The sequence below is a fragment of the Aulonocara stuartgranti genome (assembly GCF_965226115.1).
Source record: "Aulonocara stuartgranti genome assembly, chromosome: 3".
In the NCBI taxonomy this organism is placed as follows: domain Eukaryota; kingdom Metazoa; phylum Chordata; class Actinopteri; order Cichliformes; family Cichlidae; genus Aulonocara; species Aulonocara stuartgranti.
In genome coordinates, this window is record NC_138941.1 from 58714701 (window position 1) to 58731020 (window position 16320).

Here is a 16320-nt window from a genome sequence, read left to right on the forward strand (position 1 = left end):
ACAATCTATCTTATACGTTACTATTACTGAGAACTTGAAGAATTAAAAGAGTAGGCTGAATGATCAAAATCTAGAACTGATCAAACATAAACGAATAAAGAAATTCAAGAAATTGAACATATAGTAGGTTGCAGGGACATTTTTTATGCAATCACATGTGATTGAAATTGAACCCTGTTGGGCCCCAGTCACTACAAAGAACCACAGGAAGAGGAAATTCCTTCAAAAGAATATATCCTGATTTGAGTTTGATGCTCACACAGTCAGCAGCAAGACGACATGGAGGTCAAAATCTCCACCAACAGTGTCTGTGAGTACTGACCTTGTCTTTTGTAAAAAAAAAAAATATATATATATATACAAATTAAAAAATAAATACATGGATTAAGGACAAATAACAATATTCAAAATACAGCTATGCATTTGCATGAAGTCATTATGGATGTTTGTAACTGCTCACTAAAAATGCATAGGACTTATTGCTAATGATGGAAAAAAAACCTGTTAAATATTAAAACTGTCATTCTCAATCTTTTCAGTGATGAATGTCCTGTTTCTGTTGGTTATAGTTGCTGAATTCAGTGATTCGCAAACATATAGTAAGTCTTTAAATATTCATTTTGTTGTATGTCTAAGTGTGTATGTATGTTATTGATTTAATAAATCTCATGAGAATATGAGTTTTCTGAAACTACTGCAGTTACTTTTTTTTCAGCTAAAAATAGAACTACAACATAACATAAACCTCTAAAACACTTGTGAAAAAACTGCACGCATACGATCTATCTATCTATCTATCTATCTATATATATATATATATATATATATATATATATATATATATATATATATAAAATTATTTGAAAGCAGTCGAGCATTAGAGTGCTTAATGTATATACATTTGTGGTTGTCTGAAAAACAGTTTTTTGAGACTATTATGTTCTGTATTTGTTGAGTCTTTATTTGATTTTCTGTCTCAGATTCAGGTTTTCCTCAAGTTGTTCCAAACAGGCAGCAGTTCTTTCAAACAGAGCCTATCACTATCAGCTGTGAAGGGCTAAATGGGCTGACTGGATGGAGAGTGATGAAAAAGATAAATGGAGATGTTAGAACATGTGCTTCAACCTGGGAAACATCGATTGGACCTTGCAATATTATCAATGCATATCCTTCAAGTGACAGTGGAGAATACTGGTGTGAAATGGGAGGAATACAAAAAAGCAACTCTGTCAACGTCACTGTAACTGGTATGTACATAGAAAAAAAAAATAATTATAAGTTGACATACTTAGTCCATCAACAGTTTTAAAAAAAAACAAAAGAAAACTCTGTTCAGTTTCAGTACATCACTTACAGTAATAGATAGTGTCATATTTGGTACTGTAGTACTGTGGTAGTTTTTATAGCACACACACACACACACACACACACACATATATATATATATATACACACACACACACACATATATATGCTGCATGTGCATTGTAATAAGCAGAAAAAGCATATATTTGACACAGATGTCTGTTAAAAACGATGTGAGCTGTCATGACTGTTGACTATGATTAACATGTAAAAGTCCCTTTTTACACAAAATAACTTCCATATTTTCTGCCATTTAGATTTAGAGAGTCATGTGATCCTGGAGATTCCTGTCTATCCTGTGATGCAGGGAGAAAATATGACCTTGCATTGTAGAAAAAAGGATGCAAACTCCAGGTACACTGCAAAATTCTATAAAAATGGCATCTCCATTGGGAGCAGCTCATCAGGAAACATAATGGCTCCCACTGTATCCAAATCTGATGAAGGACTCTACAAATGTAGCATTGCTGATGCTGGAGAATCACCAGAGAGCTGGCTTAGTGTTGAAGGTAAGATGCATCAATATTTTCTAAATAAATTAGAGACAAACTTTGTACCCAAACTGTATTTTAGACCTTCATGATAAAGTGTGTTAATGAAGAGCAACATGTGGTCTATGATGAACATACCTACTGTGCAAAGTGACGCCAGAGTGTTGCTTTTATGTGTCATCTTTGGACATCGTATTTTGGTCTACTAAAGGGGTTGTTGGTAACACCACGTAACATCTTTTATGTCTACTAAACGTCTAGTGTTGACGTCCATTGGACCTCTGTCCACAGGCTATGTGTAGTCCAAATGTGGTCGTTGTGGACGTCTTTTCAACAACAAACTAGACTCATTGTTAATGTGGTTTTTAATACAACTTCTTTAGTGGGTGGAGGACATGTTTTCTATTGGCAACTGGTTAATTTTTATGAAGCTTTGTTTACACCTTTGTATGCATGTCCAGTTATCATATGCGGCTGAGACATAAATAAATAAATAATTTATTTAGACAGAAATAAAGTAATTGGAAAATGATCTGTAACAGTGTGCCACCTTTTGAAAAAGGGCTAAATCATATTGGCCATACATAATTATATTGAATAGGATTTTTTTATTTTATTTTTTAAAATATTTAGAGTAATTTACAACATAATTTTAATCATTTCTAATACACAGTGCAATCATCTTTCTGGCAGGACATCCTACAGTGCCTTACTTCAAGCTCTACCTGGTGCTCTGCACAGGTTTCAGTGTTTTATTGGTGGTCATTCTGCTAATACTGGCAGGAGTGTTTCAACATAATAAACATCAACAAACCATCAGAGGTCATACAGAAGAAACTTCTTTGACACCAAGTATGCTGACAGTTGGCTCATCAAAACATTTTTTTTTATGACTTTTTATTTTATAACAATAAACATACTTTTTCCTGTTTATTTTGTCTTTTTCATAAGCAGGTGCTCACAATTCTGCTGCCTCCTTCCAGCCTCCCTCTTCTGCACAAACAGGTTAGGAAGGCAAACATCTGTTTAAGAAAAAAAAAACTGAACTTCAAATGTACAGGATCATGGAAATTAGAAACAAGCAAGCAAGATTGGTCAATTAAATTAACACTAGTTGTTATTAGGCAATATGATGATGTCAAAATATACCATGTTTAATAACATTTTTTAAATTATAATTTGCATGTTACTGTTGTGGAAAGAAATATGTTGTGCTTTCTTATGGTAGAAGCATAAGTGCTACAAATGGGTCACTTTAGCCCACTGGTTGCGAGGCAACATGATGACAACATAATAATTGATATACAGTCCCGATCAAAAGTTTATGACCACTTGAAAAATGCCAAAAAATCATGGTTGGATCTTAACTAGGTTCCAAGTAGAGCTTCAACATCCAACAAGAAGAAATGGGAGTGAGACATGTTTTGAGCTGGCACCTTCATTCATTCATAAGATAGTGCTGTTTTACAGCTGATCAAAAGCTTAGGACCACACCTCCAAAAGAACCTGTAAATCCCCTCAAAACAGAAATCAAAGTTCCAAACATGAACTCAATAATGAGTAGCTCCACCATTATTGTTGATCACTTCAAAGATTCGTTGTGGCATGCTTGATGCAAGCGTTTCCATGAGGTGAGTGGGAACATTTCTCCAAGTGGTGAAGACGGTCATCTACTGTATGGAACTGTTGTCCATTTTGTAACTGTAGTCCATTTTTTGTAAACTTCCCTTGCCATTCATCCCCAAAGGTTCTCAGTTGAATTTAGATCAGTGGAACATGCACGATAGTCCTAAAGAGTGATGTTTTGGGTGGCTGTAGCTCAGGTGGCAGAGCAGGTCAGCCACTAATCAGAAGGTCGGTGGTTCGATCCCAGGCTGCACCATGGCTACATGCCAAATATCCTTGGGCAAGATACTAACCCCATGTTTGCCTACTGGTGGTGGTCAGAGGGCCCGGTGGCGCCTGTGTCCGGCAGCCTCGCCTCTGTCAGTGCGCCCCAGGGCAGCTGTGGCTACAATGTAGCTTGCTATCGCCAGTGTGTGAATTGTGTGTGTGAATGGGTGGATGACTGAATGTAGTGTGAAGCGCTTTGGGGTCCTATGAACTAGAAAAGCGCTATACAAATGCAGGCCATTTACCATGTTATTATTGGAAGAAGTCCCTTGTCCTGTGGGCATTGTGTACTGTAGTGTTGGCGTGTTGAAAAACCCAGTTGTTACCACACAAACAAGGGCCCTCAGTTATTAGGGATGCTTTTTGCAACATCTGGATATAGCCACTGGCCGTTTGATGCCCCTTACACCTCCTGAAGCTCCATTGTGGCGCCCCCTCCACTGTGGTGCATAAAAAAAAAAAAAACATGTCAATTATAGATTTTAAAGGCATGTGGTCCTGACCTTTTGATCAGCTGTAAAACAGACTGTTTAAGTTTAAGCGATGTTTATAAATTGGAAGCTCAAAAAATTTGTTAAGTTTGTTTATTTTAGTGAAATTCAAATAATAAAAAAAAATCAGCCATTTCAACCAAAAAACAACAAAAGGTTTTAACCATCACTCTGGTTTTGGTATGTCTCTTTGATTTGATTTTACTGTCTGCACTTTGACATTGTTATCATATAGAAAGAGTGTCTAGAATCAGAGTTGTTGTTGTTGTTGTTTTTTTTTTTTAAATTTCAACTAAAAAATGTCTGCCCATATCATATCCGTTTAAGGTCTTGACTTGTCTCTATATTTCAGTGCCTGCAGTGGTAAGCATAGCTGAAGAAAACAACGAGACATATTCCCTCATCACAAAACCAAGAATGTCGACAGGTAATTTGCCTAAACTGAAAACATTGAAGTTATAATACCCTTAATTGCTTAGATGTGTAGGGGAAGTGTCATGGTTCAGGAGTTTTTGACCCAGCATTCTGAGTTTGGTGACTTGTGTTTTATTATGTTCTAGTTTATTTGTTTAGTCTAGGCTTTATTTGGCTCTATGTTTTGAGTCCTGTTTCCCTGTTTAGTTCTTGAATGTTTAGGTTCCTCCCATGTTTGTGTCTCCTCAATATGTTGTTTATGTTGTTGTGTCTTCATCGTGTGAGTCTGTCCTCCATTGCCCTTTATGTCTCATGATGTCTTTATCTCCCTTTTTGTCCCTTTCTCTTGCTCTCTCCCTTTGTGTCTCGTCTCTTCTTCTTGTTTACATCTCTCCCCTGGTGTCTCATTTCATGTCTCCCCTATCTGTCATGTGTCACTTTGAAAGTCTCACGCCCCATGCTCAGTATGTCCAGTTTACTTCCTCCTGTCTTGTCATTGTGTCAAGTTGCGCCAGCTCCGCATGTGTTTCCTCTTCCTTTGTCATGTGTATTCAGGTAGTCTTTGTCATTCATTTTCGGTCAGGTTGTCTGTTAAGTTCATGCCATGTTTCCAAGTTTCCATGTTCCAGGTATCCACACACCCACTCCAGATTTCATGTTTAGGGTTTTTCATGTCTATTTTTGGTTTTCCCATTTTAGGTTATTATTTAGCTTCATCTTGGTTCGCCTTTCCCCATTGTTTTGTAGTTTGCCACCAGCCATAATAAATGCCTCACTCTTTGTGAAGAATCCTTTTTTTTGCCTTTGGTTGTCTGCATTACTCTCCCCTACACATGATCTAACAGCATAGATCGTGACAGGAAGAAAAACATGTCACCATATAAAAAGTAACATCGCTCTGAAGACCATACATAACTTAAGTGTCCCAGCCAGAAATGAGTGAGAACAATTTACATTTTAAATGTAATGAAAAGAAAAATCACTCTTATGATGTTTTGTTGTTATATGCCTGCAGAGGACAATGCACTTGAATCAGTCCAGGTGATGTATGCTATGGTCAGGAAACCCAGGGATGTGAAAGGTAATTGACACTGAAAGTAGACTATTTAATCCTTAATGCTCACCCCATGTTTTGGGAACAATTTAGGGTTGCAGCAGGACTTGAGCCTCTGCACATTATCACTGAGCAAAGGGCCAGGCCAAATACATCTTGGACAAGATGGATATATAATCTGACAGTAATGTTATATTCTTGGTTTTTAAATTATATATTTTTTTAAACACAGCATGCACGTGTTTCATGCTGTTGATATTTTCAGCTTTGTTTTTAACATCTCGGAAAAAACCCCACACGAGAAACCCACAGGCAAAAATGTGTTGATGAGTCTCCTCGGTCTATCATGCAGCAGCCAGATAAGACTGTTTTAACAAATAACTGTTTTGAAATGTATTGTGCCTCCAAACAGAGATGGCAGTAGTGAGCTGGTTGGAGTCCCACAACTGACTGGCATGGATCTGGATAACTTTTACTGCACAGTACAAGACTAAAAATTAAAGGGAATGCTGGTCTTCAGTGTGCATTTTATTTTCTTTGTTAATGCCATCATGAAATCTAGAAAAAATGACACATGTTTATATATATTTATATAAAATACAATGAAACATTTTTGTGGTTAAAAACACATTTAATTAGTTAACTTCTAGTTAATTTCTAATATGTGAAAAGATGGCAGTTTATATCAAATTGCAAATATCTCAACCTGCATGTTTAAAAAAAATATTATCTCTGTTCTTATTCTGAGAGTGAAAACTTCTTCCACCTCATATCATCATGTCGATTTAAACAGGGAGCAGTGTGTTAATAAATATTATTAGTGAAGCCCAGGTCTATTTGCTCTGCCTAATTGTAGACATGAGTACACTGTTGCAGTTCTTAAACATGCTCACTGTGGCTTCTGTGGCAAGACAGTGTGACAAATGCTATGTTAATGTAATGTGAGCCATCAACACAATATCCTTTTATGGTAAAGATGGTGGTACTGTGAACACAAGCTGAATCTTATGTAAAATTATGAAGATGGGGGAATAAATTTAATGCAAAAAATGTGCGTTCTTTTAATAAAAGCAAATTTATGTAAAATTATTTTTTGTTAACTTGTGTTGTTGTTGTTTTTTGAGTATCCATAATATTTAAGAAAATAAATAATAATAATAAATGAATAAATATTTGCTTAGGCTGCTGCCCCCGCGACCCGGCCTCGGATAAAGCGGATGAAGATGGATGGATGGATGGAATAAATATATAATCTTAAGTGATACATGTATATATATATATATGTATGTATATATATAAAAAAAAACACCCAGCACGCCCCTGTGGGCGGTCAATCCTTCAAGCTTGGGTCCTCTACCAGAGGCCTGGGAGCTTGAGGGTCCTGCACAGTATCTCAGCTGTTCCTAGGACTGCGCTCCTCTGGACAGAGATCTCCGATGTTATTCCCGGGATCTGCTGGAGCCACTCGCCTAGCTTGGGAGTCACTGCACCTAGTGCTCCAAATACCACGGGAACCACCGTCACCTTCACCCTCCACATCTTCTCAAGCTCTTCTCTGAACCCTTGGTATTTCCCCAGCTTCTCGTGTTCCTTCTTCCTGATATTGCTGTCATTCGGAACCGCTACATCGATCACTACGGCCGTCTTCTTCTGTTTGTCTACCACCACTATGTCCGGTTGGTTAGCCACCACCATTTTGTCCGTCTGTATCTGGAAGTCCCACAGGATCTTAGCTCTGTCATTCTCCATCACCCTTGGGGGCACCTCCCATTTTGACCTCGAAACTTCCAGGTTATATTCGGCACAGATGTTCCTGTACACTATACCGGCCACTTGGTTATAGCGTTCCATCTATGCCCTGCCTGCTAGCATCTTACACCCTGCTGTTATGTGCTGGATTGTCTCTGGAGCATCTTTACACAGCCTGCACCTGGTGTGATAGAGCCTGGTGTGATAGACCCCAGCCTCAATGGATCTTGTGCTTACTGGAGACCAACAAGATGCCTTCCCTCTCCACAGATGACTACCACAGCCTCCTGCAGAAGATTGCAGTACTGGAGACAAAAATTCATCGCTTAGAAGTAAATGTGGAGGTAAATGGACTGTGTGGAAATGAAACAACCTTGCCTTTGATTCAAAACAATGGCAATGAGCAAGCTAGTACACAGCTAAGGAGCACAGATAACATGACCAAGAAAGTAGACTTTGTGCACTATTATAAATCCTCAAGCGATAATCCCCCCTTGGACTGTCTTGGTGCAAAACCAAGACATAAATCATGTCCCCTGGAAGGGGGAGGACGTATCACAGGCAGGGCACAGAGAGCTGAAATCTCTGAAACCGACTGACCTTCACTTCCTACGAGACAGAGAAGCTCTTCTACCCCTGTATACGAGAGAAAACAGGACTGGACAACCGTGAATAGGAAGGTTGACAACAAACCTCCAAAACAACTGAATGTGAAACTGCAGAACAGATTTGCTCCACTATCAAAGGACCCTGGATCTATATCGGACAACCATCCATCTAAAAGTAGCGAAGTAAGGTCTGAAAATCTTTTGAAAAGTAAAAGGCCACAGGAAAGCAAAAGGCTAGGCCTGAAACTCTGATTGTGGGTGACTCTGCCGTAAAGGATGTACAAAGGATGTGCGGTAAGAACACTAAAGTCCTCTGCTTTCCTAACGATATGGTCAACAACCTGAAGGAGAGAATTCTTCAAATTGCAGATGAATATCCAACTGTGACAAACATTGTTCTGCATACAGGGTCAAACGATGTGTCCAAACAACAGTCGGAGGTTCTGAAACGGGACTTTACTGGATTATTAAATACTGTAAACTCTCTGAATGCAGCTGTATTCATCAGTGGACCTGTACCGCCGGTCAGAGGAGGAGACGAGAGATTCAGCAGGTTGTTTACACTGAATAAATGGCTTATATCAGCATGTACTGACCACTCAGTGCATTTTTATCAACAACTTTAATATTTTTTGGGAACGCAGGCATCTGTTTAAAGCAAATGGATTTATTTTTAACAAGTCAGGGGTGAAACTGTTCACCTCCTACTTGTTTTATTCCATACGTCATCCATCTGTGCTTGGTGCCAAGGCTGACATAAACGAGGAGTTATCTCATAAAGATGAACAAACAGTACTCCAAGAACAGACAAAGCCCAGCAGAAACCTTGAGGAGGAGCTCCATCTGCCCCCACCCGGGAAGAGCCTCAGAAAGGAGAGACATCTGAGGCAAGAAGAGGGGTCCCTATTTGCCTCCAACTCTCTCAACAACACCAACGACCAGGACAAGGGACCACGATCTTCCCCAGTCCACCAAACCCCTGACAGGCCATCACCCCCATCACCCTCCTCCCCCTCCCTTTCTCCCTCCTCCCCACACCTGAAATTCACTGAGGAGACGATGGAGAGGGTCAATGCTGGGCTCAGATCTACCCCCCGGCCCAATCCCTTTTTGTCCCCCATAAACCCCCCACCAGAGCAGCCAAAGGTTCGCCATCGAGCCCCACCCTCAACAGAGCAATCGAAGTCACATTGCCCAGCCTCGCCCCCCTTAGTTCCTCCTTACCACCTTATGGCAGTGGTGACTTTTCCCAGGAGAAGCTGTAACCCTGTTTACTAGAAGGTTTTAAAATCTCTGTACTTTTAGGTGACAGAAGGAGACATGTGGCCTGGTCAAAACACAGAGAGCTGCACTCTAAAAGATCTTTAAACATAGTAAACATACCTTGTGTGCCACAGACTGCTCCCAAACACAAGGGGACAAGTAATGCCTCTAAAACACTTAAGTTGGCTTTATTAAATGTTAGATCTTTAGCTGGGAAAACATTTTTAATTAATGATTTAATCACTGAGCACAGCCTTGATTTTATGTTTTTAACTGAAACTTGGTTGGACCAAAGTAACAGTGGAGCTGTTCTCATCGAGACGACCCCTCCTAACTACAGTTTTATCAGTGAGGCCAGGGTGAGCAGGAGAGGAGGGGGGGGGGGGGGTGTTGCTGTCTTATTTAATGAATCATTTCAATGTAAGCAGCTATCTCCTGGAAGTTTTCAGTCTTTTGAATATGTGGCTTTACAGCTGAAGGCCCCATCCAAAGTTGTGTTTCTTAATGTTTACAGGCCTCCCAAATACTGCACAGACTTTTTTAATGACCTCAGTGAACTGCTGTCTGTGATCTGTGTTGATTTCGACTGTGTAATTATTGTTGGGGATTTTAACATCCATGTGGACAACCCTCAGGACAAAGGGACTAAAGACCTGAGTAACGTTCTGGGCAACTTTGGGCTGACTCAGCATGTAACAGAGGCCACACATAATAGAGGACACACTCTTGACCTACTGATCTCCAAGAGCCTGAGCATTTCAAAGGTTACTGTGTCTGATGTGGGCCTGTCTGATCATTACTGTGTTTTCTTTGAAAGTAAAATCTCAGCCCACACAAATATATCAACAGCAGTGATCACAAAACGGTGTATAACTGAACACAGTAGTGAGATCTTTAACCAGGTCTTCCCATTAACACCTGACCTGTCCAGAGGTTCAGTCAATGAGCTCGTCAATAGCTTCAATGCAAAAATGTTAAATGTAATGGAAACTATTGCTCCCATTAAGGTGAAGGTTATCTCTGGAAGGAAAAAGTCTCCATGGAGAAACTCCACACTAATGAAAAATGAAAAAAGAGAGTGTAGGAATGCTGAATGCAGATGGAGAAAAACAAACCTCCAGGTTCATTATGACATTTATAAAGAGAAACTTCACAATTATAATTTACAACTGAGGAGTACAAGAAGGTCCTACTTCTCTGACATCATCACTAAAAACAGCCATAATGCTCGGGTCTTATTTTCTACAGTTGACAGGCTAACAAACCCTCCTGTGTCAGTGGCAGCTGAACTTCATTCGACCATGGCCTGCAATGACTTTGCCAAATTCTTCACAGAAAAAATCCAAAAGATTAGACAAGCAATTGGTACATCAACAGCAGATCCAGGATATGTACTGTGTCCACCAAAAAACTGTTTAAACACCATGAAACAGTTTCACCCTATTAACAGCAAGGACCTGGAGGACATCTTAGGTCAACTGAACTCCTCTTGCTGTTTAGATGTACTGCAAACAAGTTTTTTCAAAAAGGTCTCAAAGACTTTTGAGTCAGACCAGTTAGAGATCGTCAACTTTTCTTTAATGTCAGGTGTGTTTCCGGAACCACTAAAAACTGCTGTAATAAAACCTATACTGAAAAAGGACAATCTTGACAAGACACAAATGAACAACTACATGCCGATCTCAAATCTCCCATTTTTAAGTAAGATCATTGAAAAAGCTGTTTCTCAACAGCTCAATTACTTCTTAAAACAGAATAACTGCTATGATGCCTTCCAGTCAGATTTTAGACAGAACCACAGCACTGAAACCGCTCTGACCAAAGTGTTTAATGACATATGTCTGAATACAGACAGTGGAGAAATGTCAGTCTTAGTTTTACTGGATCTCAGTGCAGCATTTGACACAGTTGACCACAACATATTACTCAAACGACTGGAGAACTGGGCAGGTCTTTCAGGAACTGTACTAAACTGGTTCAAAACATACTTAGAAAACAGGAAATACTTTGTATCAATAGGTAACTTCACATCTGAGCAGACAAGTATCACATGTTGAGTTCCCCAAGGTTCCATCTTGGGACCCCCTCTGTTTAACATTTATATGCTCCCACTGGCACAGATTATAAAGAACAACAAATAAACTACCACAGCTATGCAGATGACACACAAATATATATCACAATGTCACCAGGAGACCGAGGCCCTGTACAGGCTCTTGGTAAATGCATTGAGGAAATTAATGTCTGGTTGTGCCACAATTTTCTCCAGCTAAACAAAAACAAAACTGAGGTAATAGTCTTTGGCGCCAAAGAAATACGATTACAGGTCACCAGAGAACTTCAATCTATACACGTGAAAACCACAAACCAGGCGAGAAATTTGGGTGTAGTGATGGATGCAGACCTAAACTTAGAAAAACACATTAAGACAATAACAAAGTCAGCTTACTATCACCTCAAGAATATATCAAGGATAAAGATCTGATGTCTCAACAGGACCTGGAAAAACTAGTCCATGCATTCATCTTTAGTAGGCTTGATTACTGTAACAGCATCTTTACAGGTCTACCTAAAAAAATCAGTCAGACAACTACAGGTCATTCAGAACTCTGCTGCTCGAGTCCTCACTAAGACCAAAAAAGTGGACCACATCAGTCCAGCTCTGAGGTCTTTACACTGGCTGCCTGTCCGTCAGAGGATAGACTTTAAAGTTCTGATGCTGGTCTATAAAGCTCTGAATGGTTTAGGACCAAAATACATCAGTGACCCCCTGACCCAGAATGAACCTTCCAGATCCCTCAGGTCATCTGGATCCATTTTTTTTAGCAGTTCCCAGAGTCAGAACCAGACACGGAGAAGCTGCATTCAGCTTTTATGCTCCTTATATCTGGAACAAACTCCCAGAAAGCCTCAGATCAGCTGAAACACTCAGTTTATTTAAATCCAGGTTGAAGACTCACCTGTTCTCAGCTGCATTTGAATAAAGCACCAAATCCACACTTTTAAGCTTAAATTTCAAAACTAACATTTTAAGTACTGATTTTATCTATTTCTGATTTTATCTGTTTTGATTTTGTATACGGTTTTGTTTGTTTGTTTGTTTGTTAATTAGTTAGTTTGTTTGTTTGCTTGTTTTAATCAATTTTAAATCATGCTTTTTATTTGTTTTGATTTGGTAGGATTTCTGGATATCAGCCACCTCCTCTATCTGCCGGTGGTACATAACGTGCAGGGGCCTGTCCTTCCATGATGGTTCCTTGCCTTCCTCCACTTTCTTGGGTTTCTGCTGCCTGAGGTATTCACTGAGCACTCGGTCAGTTGGGACCATCTTCGTGATGTATTCGTGGATGTTCCTTGTCTCATCCTGGACTGTGGTGCTGACACTCACTCCTTCCGCTTAGCGTACAGCCTCAGGATGCTGGACTTGGCGTGAAACCCTCCATGCATGGTAAGGAGCTTTCTTGCCTTGATGTCAGTGGTTTCTATCTCTTCCTTTTGCCTATTACCCCAGCAGGGTACCTGATCACGGGCAGGGCATAGGTGTTGATAGCCCGGATCTTGTTCTTACCATTCAGCTGACTCCTCAGGACTTGCCTGACCCTCTGCAGGTACTTGGTGGTTGCAGCTTTCCTAGCGGATCAATGATCAGCTGATCAGCTTTTCTCTCTCGTTTGTTTATTGCCCTATTTGCGCCGGATGTCACGTTAAACAACAGCAGCATGTTTAAGCTTGATCAGCTGTTGTTAGAATTGATTTAATATTACTTTCTACTATCAGCTGAGGTTTGCTGGAGTCACAGCTGTAAAAAGTGCTGGTCATTATGTCTGTTTGGTTATCTGGTGAGAGGGGAAACATGAAGATGAAACCAGGAGATATCCTTACTGGATCATCAGAGCTGAACAGGTGATGGAGAAACAGGTTTACCTTTTAGGTGACATGAATAAATTGGAGGGAAGTTATGAACTGTTTCTGAGAGACAAATAACACCAGGATCCTTTTCTATGTAGCTGACGGCTGGTAACTGTGCAGGGGCGGGTCTAGCAAAGTTCTGCCAGGGGGCCAGGTGGGGGAGGGAAAGAGGGACAAAAAGAAATACTTTCTTATTTTCATTTAAAATGTCTGGCGGTTTTTAAGTGATTATCTGAAGCTTACAACCAACGTTTTTATGTGACATAAAATGTATAGAAATCATACATATACTAACAAGACAGTTTACATCACTGTCACAACAGTGTTTGTTTTCATTCAAAGGCTTTATGGCTTTAATACCTGGTGGGCCCGTCTCTAGTCAAGCCCGGGCTGTTTTTTTGTCCCAGTCCAGCCCTGGGCACGACACGCAGTGAAATAATCTGAGAAGGTGCATCAAAAAATAAATGGCAAATCAGCTCGCATAGACACAGTTGTTCCTCGTCTTAATGACAGTATCTTAGCTAACAACCCCAACTACTACAGGAAGTGCAGAATTATTAGGCAAGTTGTATTTTTGAGGAATAATTTTATTATTGAACAACAACCATGTTCTCAATGAACCCAAAAAACTCATTAATATCAAAGCTGAATGTTTTTGGAAGTAGTTTTTAGTTTGTTTTTAGTTTTAGCTATTTTAGGGGGATATCTGTGTGTGCAGGTGACTATTACTGTGCATAATTATTAGGTAACTTAACAAAAAACAAATATATACCCATTTCAATTATTTATTTTTACCAGTGAAACCAATATAACATCTCCACATTCACAAATATACATTTCTGACATTCAAAAACAAAACAAAAACAAATCAGCGACCAATATAGCCACCTTTCTTTGCAAGGACACTCAAAAGCCTGCCATCCATGGATTCTGTCAGTGTTTTGATCTGTTCACCATCAACATTGCGTGCAGCAGCAACCACAGCCTCCCAGACACTGTTCAGAGAGGTGTACTGTTTTCCCTCCTTGTAAATCTCACATTTGATGATGGACCACAGGTTCTCAATGGGGTTCAGATCAGGTGAACAAGGTGGCCATGTCATTAGTTTTTCTTCTTTTATACCCTTTCTTGCCAGCCACGCTGTGGAGTACTTGGACGCGTGTGATGGAGCATTGTCCTGCATGAAAATCATGTTTTTCTTGAAGGATGCAGACTTCTTCCTGTACCACTGCTTGAAGAAGGTGTCTTCCAGAAACTGGCAGTAGGACTGGGAGTTGAGCTTGACTCCATCCTCAACCCGAAAAGGCCCCACAAGCTCATCTTTGATGATACCAGCCCAAACCAGTACTCCACCTCCACCTTGCTGGCGTCTGAGTCGGACTGGAGCTCTCTGCCCTTTACCAATCCAGCCACGGGCCCATCCATCTGGCCCATCAAGACTCACTCTCATTTCATCAGTCCATAAAACCTTAGAAAAATCAGTCTTGAGATATTTCTTGGCCCAGTCTTGACGTTTCAGCTTGTGTGTCTTGTTCAGTGGTGGTCGTCTTTCAGCCTTTCTTACCTTGGCCATGTCTCTGAGTATTGCACAACTTGTGCTTTTGGGCACTCCAGTGATGTTGCAGCTCTGAAATATGGCCAAACTGGTGGCAAGTGGCATCTTGGCAGCAGCATGCTTGACTTTTCTCAGTTCATGGGCAGTTATTTTGCGCCTTGGTTTTTCCACACGCTTCTTGCGACCCTGTTGACTATTTTGAATGAAACGCTTGATTGTTCGATGATTACGCTTCAGAAGCTTTGCAATTTTGAGACTGCTGCATCCCTCTGCATGATATCTCACCATTTTTGACTTTTCTGAGCCTGTCAAGTACTTCTTTTGACCCATTTTGCCAAAGGAAAGGAAGTTGCCTAATAATTATGCACACCTGATATAGGTTGTTGATGTCATTAGACCACACCCCTTCTCATTACAGAGATGCACATCGCCTAATATGCTTAATTGGTAGTAGGCTTTCGAGCCTATACAGCTTGGAGTAAGACAACATGCATGAAGAGGATGATGTGGACAAAATACTCATTTGCCTAATAATTCTGCACTCCCTGTAGATTAAACTTGTAATTGGCTAAAAATAACTTAGCCTACTGGTGAGAGGGACATTTTTAGCTTTCCATATTCCGACACTTCAAAAGCTTCAGGAGCTTTCCGCTCAGCACAGCATCAGCACCACGGAAATACACGGACACATCTGTAGACTCGAGACACAATGGATTTTTGGGACTTTCTGGTGTATGGACCAATGTTTTATTTTCTGAAGAAACCAGAAATCTTTAATTAGCAGCTAGATTTGTCTCGCATTAACTGGCTGAGTTAATGCCAGTTAATGCAACATCAAAGCAGCTGGAATCAATAGATGTGCGTGTTCATGGAGCTTGCATTTTCACCTGCTGGACATCACTACCTGACAAGTTTAACTGTCTTCAGAACATTGCAGAGGCCTTATTGAAAGTATTTGGCTCTACATATCTGTGTGAGCAGATTTTCTCTCACATGAGTCCTCAGGTAGCCGTCTGAATGTTGGACACTCGGAGACCTGTGTCTCTGAATGGGAGACCAAAGATCACATTAACATGTGTGTCTTTGTATTAACAGACATGCCATATTGGCTCAGTTTATTTTTCTTATCATTGTTGTGAGGAGACTATAAATAGCATTTGTATTTTCTGTTGTACAGTTCATTTGCTTTTATGGATAAAAAGTATTTTTTTGTTTCAAAATAGCTGATAACTAAACTGATAATTTTAATGGCATGCTTAATATTTTTACACAACAAAAACTGATTTCTTTTTCACCAAACAAAAAAGAAATACACACTTGTAGGGAATTTAGAAAGACAAGTTACAGTCAGAAATCTGATTATTATCTCATATTATATAAAATGTAAATAACTTGCACATTAAAAAAGAACAAAGACAATAAAAAGAAAAAAAAGTAAAAGTATATGTATGGACTGGTACATGGCACCAAATATGTAAAATGATCTAATATTAGGTTTATATTATAATTTGAATTTTATTAAAATGGA

The 16320-nt window shown here is 39.7% G+C and overlaps 1 protein-coding gene across 1 annotated transcript; it reads left to right on the forward strand.

Moving 5' to 3' along the window:
- Nucleotides 1–261: 261 nt before the first annotated feature.
- On the forward strand, nucleotides 262–5743 carry LOC309703149 (uncharacterized protein; the record flags this gene model as incomplete). The annotated part of the gene is made up of 8 exons (XM_082527859.1): nucleotides 262–310; nucleotides 540–599; nucleotides 981–1247; nucleotides 1623–1874; nucleotides 2550–2708; nucleotides 2808–2861; nucleotides 4593–4667; nucleotides 5670–5743. Exons 1-8 carry the CDS (start codon nucleotides 280–282, stop codon nucleotides 5741–5743), a joined length of 972 nt encoding a protein of 323 aa, XP_082383985.1. The 5' UTR covers nucleotides 262–279.
- Nucleotides 5744–16320: the final 10577 nt, after the last annotated feature.